This window comes from Rhinatrema bivittatum, chromosome 1, assembly GCF_901001135.1.
Source record: "Rhinatrema bivittatum chromosome 1, aRhiBiv1.1, whole genome shotgun sequence".
NCBI lineage: Eukaryota > Metazoa > Chordata > Amphibia > Gymnophiona > Rhinatrematidae > Rhinatrema > Rhinatrema bivittatum.
Window position 1 is genome coordinate 603855566 of NC_042615.1, and position 18790 is coordinate 603874355.

The window sequence follows — 18790 nt, forward strand, 5'->3', positions numbered from 1 at the left end:
ATATGTACCCCAGGAAGCTACCAGTAAATGACAGGGAGGACTAGAAAAAAAAAAGGTAAAAGATTATACAGAAGGAAGACAAGGAAAATAGAAATATATGGAAGGCCATGAGCACAAATTCTCAAAGTCTAGGCAAAAGAATTCCAGACCTGAAAGCCCTCATGTTAGAGGCAGATCTAGATATTGTTTCTATTACAGCAACATGATTCAGTGAGTTCCATCACTAGAATATGGACATTCTAGACTACAATCTGTTCAAGAAGAACACGATGGGCAGAAACATCATACTAAATCAACTTAAATGCAGGGGGTTTGGGAAAAGGAGATGCTGTGTATTATCTTGAAAAAGACAGATGGCAATTCCATCTATTCTAGAGTGATCAAGTGACCTCCAACACAGATGTAAGGACTTGGTAGAGATCTGGTTCAAGAAATACATAGGACTGCAATGAAAGGGAAGGTGTTGCCGGTGGTAGATTTTAATTTGCAAGATGTGGATTGGAGTATCCTACCTGTGGAATCAGTTAGAAGCAGAGAGATTCTGGACTTCCTTCAAGGGGAACTCACAAGGTCAAAGGTGATACAGGACCTGGTTTTCGCAAATGGGGAAGGTCCAGGTGGGTGATCACCTGACCTCAAGTGATTATCTAGTAGTGTGGTTTAATCTAAAAGTAAAGGCAGAGCGAGGGCACACAAAAGTATGGCCTAGACTTCAAGCATACAGACTTACTAAAATGGAGGAGTATATTAATGGTGGCGTTGAATGAGTTAAATATTTTGTGAATTAGAACAGTGGGCTAAACTAAAATGAGCTATAGAAATGGCAACAAATTATTCTGTTAGAAAAGTAAATAAAAGTAAGAAAAAAGATTGGTATAGTTCTTTAAAAAGGTGGCTAAAAAAGTCAGGGCACAATAGCTAACATTCAAAAGGCAGAGGGAATCTCAAACAAAAGGAGAACAGGAATGAATATCTAGAAAAGTTAAGCAGGAAAGGTAGTCAGGATAACTAAGATGTGAGCAGAGGAAAAGATAATTAAGGAGGTTAAGCAAGATAAGACTTTTTCAAGGTATATCAATAAAAGGAGGATGGTCAGAGGAAGGATTATAAGACTGGGAGGAGAAAAGGAGGAATTTGTGAAGGGTGACAAAAAGTAGAAATGCTGAAGAAATACTTTTTTTTCATTATTCACTGAAGAAGAGATTGGAGAAGGACCAGTGATAGCAACAAGGGTATATATAGTCATGGGGTACATGCCATACCATTTACGGATTTTCAGCAAAGTGGACAACACTATGCAGCCAGATGGGATACAACCTAGGAAATTAAGGGAGCTAAGCGAGGTTCTAGCAGGATGGATATATTCAATTGATCTTTGGAGATGGGAGTGATTCTGCAAGCCTGCTGAAGGGAAGAAATTGAAAACTACAGGCTGGATATTTCGAATAGTAGAGGTGGGAAAATGAATGGACACCCAACTAAAGGAAAGGATAATGAACTATATGAAGCAGCATGTTTTACCAGAGGGAGATTCTGTCAAACAAACCTTATCAATTTATTTGATTTGATGAATAAAGAACTAGATTGGAGGCATACATTAGATGTCGTATATTTAGATTTCAGCAGAGAACATAAGACTATAAGAAGTACTATGCTGTGTCAGACCAATGGTCTTTTGAGCCCATCATTTGGCTTCTCAACAGTGCCCAATCCAAGTCACTTGGATGCATTCTGCAGATCTTAATGGGAAGATCCCTTTCCTGTTGCTCATTTCTTGGCTAATAATAACTAATGGACCTGTCATCCAGAAACTTATACAAATCTCTTTTTAAGCCTAGCTATACTATTACCCTTGAACATATTCTCTGGCAACAACTTCAACAGTTTAATTGTGTGTTGACTGGAAAAAATACTTTCTTATATTGGTTTTAAATCTGCTACCAGTTAGTTTCATGAAGAGTTTTAGTCTTAGCTCTTTTTGAAAGGATAAATAACCATTCCCTATAAACCTGTTCTATGCTATTCATGATTTTATAATGTCACTTCTCCAAGCTGAAAAAGCCCTAACTTGTTTAGCCTTTCCTCATAAGAGACCTATTCCATTCCCTTTATCATTTTTGTTGCTCTTCTCTGTACCTTTTCCAGTGCTGCTATATGGGCCGGATTTTAAGAGTTATGCATGGGCGTAGATTTGTGCGCGCAACCCGGTGCGCACAAATCTAGGGCCTATTTTATAACATGCGCATGCAGCCAAAATCAGAGCGGCCTCAGAGGGAACTTTCCTTCTGACCCCCCCCCCCCACCTTCCCCTCCCTTCCCCTACCTAACACGCCCCCCAGCCCTACGTAACCCCCCCCCCCCACCTTTGTTAAAGAAGTTGCGCCTGCCTCTGGGCAGGCATAGGTTGTGTGCGCTGGCCGAGTGCTGGCGTGCGATCCCCCAGCCTAGAGGCCCTAGGGAGGCCTCTGGCCATGTCCCCTCCCCCCCCTTTTTTCAAGCCTTGGGACATACGCGCGTTCCGGGGCTTGCGTGCATCGCCGGGCCTATGCAAAATACCGGCAATGGATGGCTGGTGCCATCTTGTACTCCTACCATGTGACAGGGGCTGACCAATGGCACCGGTAGCCCCTGTAACATAGTAAGGGCAAAGGCTATTGGCCGCCATTTTTGAATACTGGCAGCCGACGGCCTGAGTGCAGGAGGTCGCTCCCGGACCCCTGCTGGACTTTTGGCAAGTCTTGTGGGGGTGATGAAGAGGGTCCCCCAAGACTTGCCAAAAGTCCCTGGTGGTCCAGCGGGGATCTGGGAGCGATCTCCTGCACTCGGGCCATCGGCTGCCAGTAATCAAAATGGCGCCGATAGCCCTTTGCCCTTACTATGTCACGGGGGCTACCGGTGCCATTGGTCAGCCCTGTCACATGGTAGGAGCACAAGATGACGCCGGCCATCCATTGCTCCTACCATGTGACAGGGGCTGACCAATGGCACCGGTAGCCCCTGTGACATAGTAGGTCAAAGGTTATCGGCGCCATTTTGAATACCGGAGGCCGAGGGTGTGAGTGCAGGAGATGGCTCCTGGACCCCCCGCTGGACCACCAGGGACTTTTGGTAAGTCTTGGGGGGGGTCAGAAGTGTGCGGGGTTTGTTTAAATTGGCTCCTTTAGACGGCCGAATAATTCAGCGAAGATTCGTTGTATTCGTGGGGAATTGCAATATGTTTCACTTCCCCACATATACAACGAATATGGCCCTATACGTTGCGGATTACCAATTTGTAGGAACGAATGCACACACCTAGTACTCACATATAGGGCCCTCCTTGGGTATGGGATGGGAAGAGCAACCACCCCAGGCCCTGCTCTCTGCAACCTGCCATAGAGCCTATGAAATGACAGTATTGCAAATATACAATAAAGGAAAAATCATTCTAAGGGTTTTAGCATATAAATACTTGTGCTGAAATGAAAATATATTCTTGAGAATGACCTTCATATCTCTAGCTGCTAACTGCACATCTGTTGAGTGTCTTAAGTGAGAATCTCAGCAAGTGGTTATAATCTGTGAAAATATTATTTATGTACAATTTTTAGGTTGGTATATATGTAAATAAAAATCACTTATCTGGAGTAATAAATGCACTGGCTTCAGTGCATCATGCGTTGAGTGCACTGGCGCATTGTGTGTCAAATCTTCAAAGAAGCAGCAAAGTGTAGATACAAAGATCCCAATATGAATATATGCTCAAAGAAGCAGCAAACTGTAAATGTGATAATTCCCAACACTGGCTCAGGGTTTCGAAATAGATATTTCTGAATCAGGGGTGTGAAACTAATTGTTCAAACAGTCACTGTCTTTGATATAGGCGCTGCAATTCTGAGAATCTGGTGTCACTGTCATTTGTTGATTTCCTCCTTGCTCCTGCGAATGCATTCTACTCTCATAAGATATCCATCGCATTATAATGTAGATTTACTTTGATCTTCACTGCAGATGATGTTGGGGAAATACCTATGCTGGAAACATTCTTTGTAAGTGATGAGTCAGAGGAGCTGAAACAAATCTATATAAATTTGGAATAGGTGCTAGAGCTAATTGACAAACTAAATAGTAGCAAATCCTCTGGACCTGACAGTTTTCATCCCTGAGTTCCAAAGGAATTCACATATGAAACTGAAGATCTGCTACTGGTAATCTGTAATCTATCAGTCAAATCTGCCTCTATTCCTGAGGACTAGAGAATAGCCAATGTAATTGCAATTTTTTAAAAAAGGTTTCAGAAGTGATCCAGGAAACAATAGACAGTGAGCCTTATGTCAGTGCCTAGTAAAATGGTAGAAGCTATAATTAAAGACAAAATTACTGGTCATATGAATAATCATGGCTTAATGGGAAAGAGTCAGCATGGATTTAGTAAAAGGAAGATGTACTCTTACTGATTATTAGAATTCTTCAAAATTGTAAATTAAACATGTGGATAAGGGTAAGCAGGTCAATATAGTATATTTGGATTTTTAGAAGGCATTTGACAAAGTCTCTCATGAGAGACTTCTCAGAAAAATAAAAATCCATGGTTTAGAAGATAATAGGATAGTACAAAAGAATATTATTTTCTAAACCATGGATTTTTATTTTTCTGAGAAGTCTCTCATGAGAGACTATATTATATCCCAATGAGGAGAATGGGAGGAAATCAAGGGGGGTCCCAGGAAGGTTTGGACTTGTCTGACTTCCTAGAGAGGTCAGTAGAGGAAGAGAAGAATAGAGGAATCCTTATTGTGTCTTTTGTTTTTGAGCAAGATCTTAATGCGGTGATGTGCTTTTTAGAAACAGACATGATTTGCTTAAAGGTCAGACAGTCTGGATTTTTCCTGACCTATATAAAGTTTTGCAGGTAAGAAAAAAGGCATATCACAATGGAATAGATTATGGAAATGAACGAAAACTCGGAAACGCACCTGAAAAACCATACTTAGGGACAGGAGGACCACATCGCAGCTCGATAAATGTCGAAGGGAGACAAGAATCTAACCTCCACCCATGACATTGCCTGAGCCCTAGTGGAATGAACCCTAACCTGAGTGGGCAATGGCTTTTCAGCCGCTATTTATGTGGCCGTGACTACCTCTTAATCCAGTGAGCAACTGTAGCCTGCAAAGCTGGTTCACCCTGTTTTCTTCAACCATGAAGGATGAACAGGTGATCCGTCTTTCAGAAAGGTTTAGAAACCTCCATATATCTCATGACATGTCTCTTGACATCCAAGGGATGCAAAAGGCAGTATTCCTCCGCATCTCTTTTCTTATCCAATAAGGAAATGGACTGATTCAAGTGAAAATCTGAGACTACTTTAGGCAAGAAGGAAGGAACAGTATGCATCTATATCGCCCCTGGAGTCACCCGAAGGAACAGCTCCTGGTAAGACAAGGCCTGCAGTTTGGAAATTCAACACACAGAAAAAATTGCCACCAAAAACACAATTTTTAAGATCAGTAACTGCAAGGAAAGGCTATGCAGCGGTCGAAATGTAGGGCCCTCCAAGAAATCCAACACCAGGTTAATACTCCACAAACCCGGGAACCGCAAGAGAGGATGAAGATGTTTCACTACACTCAACAAACGGGCCACATCAGGATGAGATGATAAGGATTCATCATTCACCTGGCCCCTGAAACAGGCAAGAGTTGCTACCTGTACCTTCAAGAGCCTACCCTTTATTCAACCCATCCTGCAAAAATTCCAAAATGAGCGGAATCCTAACTGAATGAGGAAGCACTCCTCGATGTTCACACCAAGCCTCAAACATTCGCCAAACCTGCACATAGGCTAAGGAAGTGGAGAACTTTCATTGTCGTAGCAAGGTGGCAATCATTGCAGTAGAATATCCATGCTTCAACAAGCAAGTCCTCTCAAGGACCATACCATAAAACAAAACTGAGTAGGATCTTCATGAAGGACAGGCCCCTGCTGCAGCAGGTTTTTGTGCAGTGGAAAACGAAGGGGGTTCCCACCAAGATTCTTCGCAGATCTGCATACTATGGTCTTCTGGGCCAATCCAGTGCCACCAGATGCACCGTCCTGCTATGGCCTTAGATCCTTCGAACCATTCTTCCAAATAGGGCCACAGGGGAAAGGTATTCAGCAGCTTGCCTTCCGGCCAGACCTGCATGAGAGCATCGATCCTTAAGGACTTCAGATATCTCCTGCGACTGAATAATCAAAGAACCTTCGCATTACAAGAAGTTTGCCAGCAGGTCTAGAAATGGAAGATGCAGTGATCCACTATCAGCTGAACGCCTCGTCTGAAATACTCACTCTCCTGGGTCCAGACGCCCTGCTGAGAAAGTCTGTCTTTACTTAGCCTTTTTCAGCAATGTGCGAGGCTGAGGTCTCCTGAAGATGCTCTTCTGCCCATTCCATAACTTGGTCTATCTCTTGCAATACTTGCTGGTTCTTGGTTCCTCCCTGCCGACTGATGTAAGCCACTGTTGTTGCGTTTTCCAACATTATTTGGACCGCTCGACCCTGCAGCCTGCAGCTGAACTGTAAACATTCCAACTGGACCGTCTGGGTTTCTAGCCTATTGCTATTCCCTTGTGCCATTAGTTCCTGACAGTGAGATCCCCAACCTTGGAAGCTCGCATCTGTTGTGAGTACCAGCAAGTCCGGCGATGTCAAGGAGACTCCCTTTCTCAGATGATCTGCTTGCAACCACCACTGGAGATGAGAGCAGATTTCCATCGGCAGGTGGAGTCAAATCGAATAGTCCTGTGATTGTGGGTTCCATCGAAACAGCAGGGAATGTTGAAGTGATGCATATGCGCCCTCGCCCACGGTACTACTTTCAGGGTTGCCGCCATCAACCTGGGCACCTGTAGATAGGACCACATTGTTGCGCGTAAAGTGCTCACCAAGAGACGCACCTGCGCCATCAACTTTTGAATACAAGCTTCAAGAATAATAAACTTTGCCCTGCTTCATATCGAACCATACACCCAGATACTCCAACGACTGAGATAGCTGAAGACTGCTTTTGGCTAAGTTCACCACCCAACCAAGCTCCTGCAACAAGGAGATCACCTTGCAGGTCACCAGACGGCTCTCTTCCAAAGGCCTGGTCCAAAGCAACCAGTCATCTAAATACGGGTGTACAAGAATCCCATCCTTTCTCAGTTCTGCCGGCACTACCCCCATAACATTGGAAAAGATTCTGGGAGTGGTGGCTAGACCAAAAGGCAGCCCCCCGAAACGGATAATGGCACCCCACTACCACAAAGCACAGAAAATTTTGGTGCTCCAATTGGATAGCAATATGGAGGTATGCCTCAGACAGATCCAAAGAGGTCAGAAATTCCCCTGACTGAATGGCTATTATCACTGAGCACAATGTTTCCATGCAAAAATGAGTCATCCGCAAATGACGGTTGATCACTTTGAGATCCAGGATGGTGTTATGCTCGCCGCCTGTGGCAGCCCCACAGTGCGGCCCTCTCACCTTTCTACACAAGCTTCAGGCTTCAGCTCCTCGTCGCTGGCGGTGGTGGGCCACCGGTCCCGACCTCGGACTCCCGCCAGCATGCCAGTCCTGCTCCGTTTCCTGGGACCTCCAGCCAGGAGGCCTCTCCACGGGGTTTGCGGAGAGACGCCGCTGGCAGTGCAGTGCCCCTCCTTAGGCGCACACGCATCAGTGAAACCTTTAAAGAGCCCGCGGCAAGAACCTGACCGCGGACCCGGATGCTGACGTCAGATCCTTCAGCGTATAAATGCTCAGACCTCGCACTGAAGCATTGCTTTTGCAACAGGTCTCCTTGGTCTCCTGTTCCAGGTTTCCTCATACTCATTGCTTCTCCATGAGCCTTGCCTTGTCTTCCTGTGTCTCCAAGTTCATGGTTCTTGTTCTATGTTCATCTCGTCTTCATGCTGATTGACTTCCTGGTTCTGACCACTGCTATGCCTGACCACGCCTGCCTTCTCCAAGCCTGACCACTGCTACACCTGACCTCACCTGCCTTCTCCAAGCTTGACCTTTGCTATGTCTGATCATGCCCGCCTTCTCCATGCTGTGACCATTGCTACGCCTGACCACACCTGCTTTCTCCGTGCCTTGACCATTGCCACGTCTGACCGCGCCTGCCTTCTCTGTGCCTTGATCATTACTATGTCTGACCACGCCTGCCTTCTCCATGCCTTGACCATTGTTACGAATGACCTTGCCTCAGACTTTCTTGAGTCCAGAATTCCATGTTGCTTGCTACATCTTCCAAGTGCCGCCAGCTTGCATTCAAGCTTGACAGTGAAACCTCTGTCCCTATCCTCTAGACATGGACTATTAAGGCTTCGGCCTCCCTTTGCTCAAGCACCTTCAGTTCCCACTTGTTCCTTGGTGCTTGGGTTTCCGATCCGCATCCTGTCCGAGTTAGGACTACGCCATCTGCTGGCTGATGTCTCTGGGCTGAAACAGCTACCACCAGTACTTAAACTTGAGGCCCGCCTAAGTCCTTCCGGCCCCGGCACCCAAAGGCTCAACCCGAGGGGAACGTGGGCTGGTATAGGTGAAGCTCCGATGACCCTCAGCTTCGGCCCACTCCACCTGCTGATGGTGGGAACCCGTAGACCCGTGCCTATGGGTTGCGTCAACCCCACCTCAGCCCAAGGATCCACCTCCTATGCAACAGACGAGAAAAAAGAAGTCCTCCTTCTTGGGCACAACGAAATACATGGAATATCGACCCATATTTTCTTGAGACGTGGGCACTGGAACCACAGCCCTCATACTGAGGAGCCTTGACAGCATACTCTCGACTACCTGCTTCTTCTGCGGACAGGCAACAGGGAGACACCATAAACATGTCCTGAGGAATACTGTGAAACTCCAGCTCATATCCTTCTCGTATTACCTCCAGAACCCACTAATCTGATGTAATCTCGACCCACCTCTGATAAAAGAGAGAGAGGTGTCCCCCCCCCCCCTCCCCATCTCCTGTTTCCGGGGATGGGTCAGCAAACACTCATTGGGAGGCTCGGGAGGTTCCACTACCCAAGCCCCCTCCTCGCTTGGGCTGTCTGGGTGAAAGGACTGAGACCTACCAAAAAAGCTGATCCTCTGAAAGGTCGCCCCTCTGTAGGGACAAAAATGCCTGGAACCCCTGAGATGACCCCTCAAAGTAAAGGAGCCTGGTGACTGCTTCTTATCAGTCCATGATGATGATGATGTCTTCTCCTTACCCAGGAAAAAGAAAAAAGGGGGAGGTCTCCTCATAGCTGCCAAAAAATCTCTTAAGCTCACGCTACAACCTATCAATACAATACCTAAACTGGAGGTAGGCTTATTCAAATCGAATTCGCTCCAAATCCTCCTCACTTACGCTCCCATTGGACTTTTAGATCAAGACACTTCTCCTATGGTGGAAATCATAGCCAAATACTTAAAACTAGATTCTCCAGCCATAATCCTTGGAGATTTTAATCTTCACATCGATGCCAACCCTAGATCTTCTAACTGTGAAGCCTTCATATCAGCCCTCTCGGACATGGGCTTCAAACAATACATCAACCAACCCACACATAAAGCAGATCATACCCTTGACCTTATCTTTACAAATTCCAACCTCACTCCACTTTCACCCCCTCTATGCCTCCCAGTTCCATGGTCAGACCATTTCATGATCACCTCCACCATTAGGTCATTGACAGGATCTTCTGCGCCCCCTCAGGCGACCACTCTGTACTACAGGAAACCATGTCCTTCAGAAGACCTCGGCAACTCTCTGATCAAAGAACTTTCTAACCTGGATCTATCTAACCCCCAATTCTGCTATTATCTCCTGGCAAAACATTACAGAAACGATAGCCGATAACTTATGCCCACTGTCAAAAAACCCCCATAAATCCTTCTCAAAAAAACAAGCAGCCATGGTTCTCAAATGAGCTCCGTAACCAGAAGCAAAACCTAAGACGGAAAGAAAAAGAATGGAGGTGTTGGATTCGTGGACCCTTGGACCGATCGGAACCAGATGACGAGCCGCTGAGTAAGGTGGCAGCGGAAGTCCCCATCGGAAGGTGGCAAGGACCGAGTCCTGAGCGGCTGAAGTGGGATCCCGGAAGGCCCTATGCGACCAAGGGCTGTGGCAAGGAAGGACGAAACGGTGAAGCTGGTGTGGTGGTGAGAAGATCTTCGCCCTGGAAGCCGAGCCTCCCCCGAGAGGAGCTCGTAGGAGGTCGGCCGCTGGGACTTAGGAGATTCACCCTGGAAGCCGGCGTCCCCCCAGGAGGAGCCCGTAGGGACCCGGCCGCTGGGACTTAGGAGAGCCCGCGGGGGCGGAGTCAGATGGAGTCCGAAGTAGTCGCTCACCAGTCCAGAGTCGTGTGCCAGGGATTCGTCGCTTGCCAGTCCGGGATCAGAAGCCAAAGGATCGCTGTAAGCCACACCAGGGTCCGAGAGCCGGGAGTCGTCGTAAGCCAGTCCAAGGTCTAGAGCCAGAGGGAACACCATAAGCCGTGCCGGGTCAGAAGCCAAGAGTCGTCGTAATCCAGTCCAGAGTCAGGAGCCGAGAGTCACCGTGAGCCAGTCCGAGATCAGGAAGCACAGGGAAGCAAGAGGATCAAGAACGCAGCAACTGGAGACAGGAGTAAACCTGGGAACCTCGTTGCAAGGCACTGGAGGAGAGCAGCTGCAGGGCTTAAGTAGCCCTGCAGCGTCTGACGTCATCGGAGGCAGTTCTGAGTGTTTCCCGCGCTGGCCCCTTTAAATTGAAGGCTGAGACGCGCGCGCGCGTCTAGGGGGCGGGGCCAGCCGCCGAAGAACGCCGGCTGCTCCGGCGGGGCGGAAACGGAGCAGGAGAGGGCCCTGCAGGCCCGGGCGAAGCTGCCCGATATCGGGGCTGACGCGGAGGAGGTCCCCGGAGGCCTGGGAGACGTGGGAGGAGACCGAGGCCGCGACCGGGTAGGCAACGATCCCGGGGCCGCCCCGGGATCGCAACAGGAGGAAGAATCCCAATCCACATTCTCTAACCATATACAAACCCGCTCTCCACCATTACATAACAGCAACGCTTCGAACAAAAAGAGATTTCTATGCCCACCGTATCCACGATATGATGTTTGACGCGAAGGCTCTTTTTTCGTATGTATCGGAACTCACCAAAACTACTCCTCCTACAATCCCAGACGATACAGCCCAATCGAAGGCCAATGATCTGGCCTTATTCTTTCAGAACAAAATTTCCAACACCCTGGCTAGATTACCTACCAGCCCAAACTCACTGCCTCCAAATACCCTCCACCTACTGAACACAGACATAAGCTTGGAATCCTTTGATCCTACTCACACTTTAGAGGTGGAAACCCTGATAAAAAGAATGAAACCTTCGACCCACCCTCTAGACCAAATACCTTCCAAATCTCTGATTCTCATACCAGAATACATCTCCAAATATAAAGCTGATATTATCAATTGTTCCCTCTCACAAGGAATATTCCCGGATGCTCTCAAACTGGCCACACTCAAACCCATACTCAAAAAACCAAACCTGGACCCGGACGACTTCAACAACTATCGTCCCATATCAAATCTCCCATTTGTAGCTAAGATCATGGAGAAAATCGTAAATAAGCAACTTTCAAATTACCTAGAAGACCATAATATTCTACACCCGTTACAATATGGTTTCCGAAAAGAACACAATACCGAAACCCTCCTCATCTCACCCCTTGATCATGTTTACATTGGCTTTGATAAAGGACAGTCGTTCCTCTTAGCTCTCCTCGACATCTCTGCAGCTTTCGATACTGTAAATCAAAATACCCTTCTAAACTGGCTATCAGACATAGGAATTGCAGGATCAGCTCTTAGATGGTCCGACTCCTTCCTTAGCAATAGAGGCTATAAGGTTAAAATCAATAACAAGGAATCCTCTCACACTAATGCCCCATTCGGAGTCCCCCAGGGCTCCTCCTTATCGCCCATCCTGTTTAACATCTACATACTCCCTCTCTGCCACTTACTCTCAAATCTAAAACTTAAGTTCTTTATATACGCAGACGATATTCAAATTTTAATCCCAATATCCAATTCACTGGACTCAACACTCAGGTTATGGAACTCTCACCTGCAAACGATCAACCATCACCTCTCAAGCCTCAACCTGGTGCTCAACACTTCCAAGACAGAACTATTGCTAATCACTCCAGAAGGCAGTCCCTTCCAACACCAACTGCAAGCTAACATACAAATATCCCACGCTAGAGATCTTGGAGTCATTATTGATAGTCACTTGAACCTAAAGCAATTTATAAAACACACTACAAAGGAGTGCTTCTACAAGTTACAAGTACTCAAAAAACTCAAACCGCTCCTATTCCATTGTGATTTCAGATCTGTCCTCCAAGCCATTCTGTTTTCCAAGATCGACTACTGCAATTCCATTTTGCAAGGTCTCCTGGCTGCTACTATAAAACCCCTCCAGTTGCTCCAAAATGCAACGGCGAGAATTTTGACGAATACCAATCGGAGAGCACATATCTCTCCCATTCTAAAAGATCTTCACTGGCTCCCAGTAAACTTCAGGATTCTCCATAAATCACTCACAATTATCCACAAATATATTCACCATCAGACCCCTCTTGATCTGCTACACCCTCTCAAATTGCACTCGACGGCCAGACCCTTAAGGGATGCCTACAAGGGATCCTTACATGTTCCTCCTATCAAAATTGTGCACCACTCAAACATCAGAGACCGGTCATTCTCTATCACAGGTCCCTCCATCTGGAACGCCATGCCTCCAGACCTCAGGCAGGAAACTTGTCTACTAACTTTTAAAAAGAAATTAAAGACATGGCTGTTCTGCCGAGCCTTCCCCGCCACTAGCCCAACAGCCTGACTTAGAATTGTTCCAGCAATTATGTAAATAAATAAACGCTAAATCACACTTACAAGTTATCATGAGGACGGCTCCTTGCCTCCCTCCCATACTCTCTTGTATATAGTACTTTATCTTCATTCTCCCTTTCTTATTTCCTACTCCCAGTTAAGGCATCCTTGTTATAATGTAACTTTATGCTCCTTCAAATTGTCTCTTGTTGATTGGTTGGTTATAGTTACTGCTTAGTTCGATATAAACCGAGTTGATTTGATCTGTATCAAGAAAGTCGGTATATAAAAGCCTTTAATAAATAAATAAATAAATCCGGCAATCGAGGAAACAGGGATTCACCCCACTTACTGGCTAACTTCTCAACTGGCTAACTTGCTCCCAAAGAAGAGTGATCCTTTAAAAGGCAATTTTGTAAGAATAGCTTTGGAAGTCGCATCAACCGCCCAACTTCTCAGCCATAACTGACCCCTGGTCGCTATTACCAAAGCCACTCCTTTGGCCAAGGTGTGGACCAAACAGCAGCCTGCATCTGCAAAAAGGCAGCGGCGAGTTCCATAACTGCTCTGGAATTCACACCAGAGTCATCAACCTCCTGAGAGAGAAGCAAACAAGAGCGAGCCACTAGGGAACAACAGGAAGCTATCTGCAATGTCATTGCCACTGCTTCAAATGCTTGCTTAAGAATGGCCTCAATCCCTCTATAAGAACATAAGAACACAAGAACATGCCATACTGGGTCAGACCAGGGGTCCATCAAGCCCAGCATCCTGTTTCCAACAGTGGCCAATCCAGGCCATAAGAACCTGGCAAGTACCCCAAAACTAAGTCTATTCCATGTTACTGTTGCTAGTAATAGCAGTGGCTATTTTCTAAGTCAACTTAATTAATAGCAGGTAATAGACTTCTCCTCCAAGAACTAATCCAATCCTTTTTTAAACACAGCTATACTAACTGCACTAACCACATCCTCTGGCAACAAATTCCAGAGTTTAATTGTGCGTTGAGTAAAAAAGAACTTTCTCTGATTAGTTTTAAATGTGCAACATGCTAACTTCATAGAGTGCCCCCTAGTCTTTCTATTATCCGAAAGAGTAAATAACCGATTCACATTACCCGTTCTAGACCTCTCATGATTTTAATCACCTCTATCATATCCCCCCTCAGCCGTCTCTTTTCCAAGCTGAAAAGTCCTACCCTCTTTAGTCTTTCCTCATAGGGGAGCTGTTCCATTCCCCTTATCATTTTGGTAGCCCTTCTCTGTACCTTCTCCATCGCAATTATATCTTTTTTGAGATGCGGCGACCAGAATTGTACATAGTATTCAAGGTGCGGCCTCATCATGGAGCGATACAGAGGCATTATGACAATTTCCGTTTTATTCACCATCCCCTTTCTAATAATTCTCAACATTCTGTTTGCTTTTTTGACTGCCACAGCACACTGAACCGACGATTTCAATGTGTTATCCACTATGACGCTTAGATCTCTTTCTTGGGTTGTAGCACCTGATATGGAACCTAACCTTGTGTAACTATAGCATGGGTTATTTTTCCCTTGCACTTATCCACATTAAATTTCATCTGCCATTTTGATGCCCAATTTTCCAGTCTCATGAGGTCTTCCTGCAATTTATCACAATCTGCTTGTGATTTAATTACTCTGAACAATTTTGTATCATCTGCAAATTTGATTATCTCTCTCGTTGTTTTTCTTTCCAGATCATTTATAAATATATTGAAAAGTAAGGGTCCCAATACAGATCCCTGAGGCACTCTACTGCCCACTCCCTTCCACTGAGAAATTTGTCCATTTAATCCTATTCTCTGTTTCCTGTCTTTTAGCCAGTTTGCAATCCACAAAAGGACATCGCCACCTATCCCATGACTTTTTACTTTTCCTAGAAGCCTCTCATGAGGAACGTTGTCAAACGCCTTCTGAAAATCCAAGTATACTACATCTACCGGTTCACCTTTATCCTTATGTTTATTAACTCCTTCAAAAAAGTGAAGCAGATTTGTGAGGCAATACTTGCCTTGGGTAAAGCCATGCTGACTTTGTTCCATTAAACCATGTCTTTCTATATGTTCTGTGATTTTGATGTTTAGAACACTTTCCACTATTTTTCCAGGCACTGAAGTCAGGCTAACCGGTCTGTAGTTTCCTGGATCGCCCCTGGAACCCTTTTTAAATATTGGGGTTACATTTGCTATCCTCCAATCTTCAGGTACAATGGATGATGTTAATGATAGGTTACAAATTTTTACTAATAGGTCTGAAATTTCATATTTTAGTTCCTTCAGAACTCTGGGGTATATACCACCCGGCACAGGTGAATTACCTCTCTTCAGTTTGTCAATCAGGTCTACCACATGTTCTAGGTTCACCATGATTTAATTCAATCCCTCTGAATCATTACCCATGAAAACCTTCTCCAGTACGGGTACCTCCCCAACATCCTCTTCAGTAAACACCGAAGCAAAGAAATCATTTAATCTTTCCGCAATGGCCTTATCTTCTCTAAGTGCCCCTTTAACCCCTCGATCATCTAACGGTCCAACTGACTCCCTCACAGGCTTTCTGCTTCGGATATATTTTAAAAAGTTTTTACTGTGAGTTTTTGCCTCTACGGCCAACTTCTTTTCAAATTTTCTCTTAGCCTGTTTTATCAATGTCTTATCTATCATGCACATACTTCAAGGCCGCTCCTGCCTCAATGTGGATAGTCATGAGTTTAAAGATGGCACAGACAAGCGCATCCACTTTTGGAAAATGCAGACACTCTCTCACCACTGGATCCAGGGAGTACAGGCCTTCCAAGGTCCGACCCCCTTTAAAATTTGCTTCCAGGGCACCCCATTCAAAATCAATTAGTTCTTGAACGGCCTCCAAAACCGGGAAAAAACAAGAGGTTTTAAGCAAAGAAACGAAAATGGTATTTCTCTTTGGCTTAGACATGAAATCTGCCCCAGGAACTCCCAGCATCTTCAATGTCTGGGAAATCAGAGCCGTCAGTTCATCTCTATGAAAGAACTGCAACATAGTTCTATATGGTTCCAATCCCGAGGGGATTTTCCCATCCTCCAGGGACTCAGGATCTGCCACATCATCAGTGCCATCCGGATGCCTGTCAGGTACACCTTGTACTTCGATGCTTAAGCATACCAGAAGAGGGAGAGGCCATCGCCTGAGGATCTGAATTGACAAGCTTGGATGGCACTGAGGACTGCGCCTTAAGGAAGAATTACAATCCTTGAAAAACCTCTACCTAAGAAAAGGCAGAAGCATCCATGCCAATACCAGGAGGCACTTGTGCAGTACCCACTGAGCTGCCATCCCCTGCTGAGGAACCAGTCAAGGGAGTTCCAAGGTCAGGCGCTCCTCCTGACATATCCTTAACCAGGCCATCATCAGGCTGGGAAGACCCGGGCTTAGAAAAATCAGATGAAGTTAATTCTCCCTGAGCCTCTAAGCAGCACTGGCATAAGTTAGAGGGCCTTCAGACTGAGATGCCCTAATGTGATAAGCAACACATAGAGAAAGGCGCTTAGGTTTCTTAGCCATTGGCGCCATTAATCCATCAGTACGCTAAACAGGCGACTGAAGATGAGCATCCAGCCGAAGACCTGCTGAAAAAAATTATGCACACAAATTTTATGCGCACAAAATTCAACCTCCCTAAGTTTGTGTGCCAAAAAGCTAAGCATGCTGTCACCACTCCATACTTTGGTGCACAAGCGATATGCGAGAGAGTGCGTGCACAGGCCACGCGCACAAATTGGATACACAGCAGGATGCACTTGCACGCACCGACGATCCTGCAGAGGGCAGCCGACTGCACAGGAAAAAAGTGAGCAAAAACACTGCTGCGGCCTACCATATGTGCACAAAAAAGAAGCCTAACAGTGGGGCCTAGCCCAACGAGGCTTCTCAACCCGCCAGACTGCCCAGTTCCCCTAACCCCACAGGAGCAGGAACACACGTTGGGACAGCATGCCAAGTACGTAGACCGGAGGAAGTCCTAAACTAACCCCTCCACTCTTGTCTTTGACTGTTTCTTCTTCTTTTTTTTTTAAACACTTACATGAACTCAGCCCTTCCCGGCTGAGTACAGAGATGGTCTCCAGCTGTGGGGGGAGAAGGCATAAGTCGTCACCGCCACACTCAGCCTCCTGCACCCACTGTCTTTAAGTTGTACAATCAGCTAAGTCTATGCTGGCTGAAAAACCAGCTATCGGACTAAGGCACACATCTAAGGGCCCACAGAAATCACCTCAGGGGAGGGACCATATGGTATCACTGCAGGAGAGTGGGGCAATTAATTTTCCTTTTCAAATTCTCCTTCTAAAAGCTGACGCAATCCCCAGTAGGGAGATGCATATCCACCATCTGCTGGAGACGGAGAATACTGGCAGGCTGATGTCACTGCAGGAGTATATATACTGTGACGTTAGTTTGCTCTGTCTCCATCTGCAGGTAGAGGTACATAAGCCACTGGTTCTGGATTCATCTGTCCGAATCGTAAGAAATATGATACATACACAATTAATTTAACACAATGATTTTTCCAGTAGGCTCTTCAGGGAAACACATATACATAATGCCCAGGCTGTTGTGCATAACCCTTCTGTTGATCTGCAGGTGGGACTTGATCTGATGCAGCTACTCAAAACTTTTACAAGGGCATTATTTGAAAAAAATAAGTTTCTGGGTGATTTCTGGTGACAGACTCTTCTAACTAAGCTCCTAGAGTAGCCAGAATATGCTACTTACTGATATGTCATCGCTGAAATCTATTTCATCCAAGTCAAGATATTCAGGAGCTTCCATTGTTCTTCTAGGCACATTTTGTGAAAGTCAGAACAGTTTCAAAGACCTAGTTAATTAAAGAAAACAAAAACACAAAAGACATCATAAGTATCATGCAGGAAAAAGGTAAACACTCAAGTTAAAGCTATCTATAATGTGAACAGCTCATCTCCTTATGGTGAATTAAGAGCCTGATATGAGGGAGAGAACGAAGAAAATTATCAATGCCTGTTTTCAAGCACGCCTTCTTGGCTATAAAATAGCAAAAATATTTGGCTGTTAAAATATTCAAGAACGGAGACTGGTAATGCTCAGCACCTAGCCTCTGTATAGCTCCATAGTGAGACCGCACCTTGAATACTGTGTACAATTTTGGTCACCGTATCTCAAAAAAGATATAGTTGCGATGGAGAAGGTACAGAGAAGGGTGACCAAAATGATAAAGGGAATGGAACAGCTCCACTATGAGGAAAGACTAAAGAGGTTAGGACTTTTCAGCTTGGAGAAGAGACGGCTGAGGGGGGATATGATAGAGGTGAATAAAATCATGAGAGGTCTAGAACGGGTAAATGTAAGTCGATTATTTACTCTTTCGAATAGTAGAAAGACTAAGGGGCACTCCATGAAGTTAGCATGTGGCACATTTAAAACTAATCGGAGAAAGTTCTTTTTCACTCAATGTACAATTAAACTCTGGAATTTGTTGCCAGAGGATGTGGTTAGTGCAGTTAGTAGAGCTGTGTTTAAAAAAGGATTGGATAAGTTCTTGAAGGAGGAGTCCATTAACGGCTATTAATTAAGTTGACTTAGAAAATAGCCACTGCTATTACTAGCAACGGTAACATGGAATAGACTTAGTTTTTAGGTTCTTGCCAGGTTCTTATGGCCTGGATTGACCACTGTTGAAAACAGGATGCTGGGCTTGATGATCCTTGGTCTGACCCAGTATGGCATGTTCTTATGTTCTTAATATAGTAGTTTTTTTTTTTCTTTTAGCAAAACAATTTTATTCAAGGTTAATCTACCATCTTAATCTGTTAAAACCAGTGCTGATAATATACTGCATAGCTTACACTCTTACAAATCTCAGAAACTAAAACAAACACTAGCTC

The 18790-nt window shown here is 45.3% G+C and overlaps 1 protein-coding gene across 5 annotated transcripts in view; it reads right to left on the reverse strand.

The window, feature by feature from the left end:
- SNCAIP (synuclein alpha interacting protein) overlaps positions 1-18790 on the reverse strand; it is a 320048-nt gene that overhangs the window by 137517 nt on the left and 163741 nt on the right. For all 5 annotated transcript variants that reach the window (XM_029619986.1, XM_029620002.1, XM_029620011.1 and 2 more), the window contains one exon: positions 17643-17745. In XM_029619986.1, coding sequence (XP_029475846.1) covers positions 17643-17699 — 57 coding nt within the window. In that variant the 5' untranslated portion in view covers positions 17700-17745. The remainder of the gene's footprint in view (positions 1-17642; positions 17746-18790) is intronic.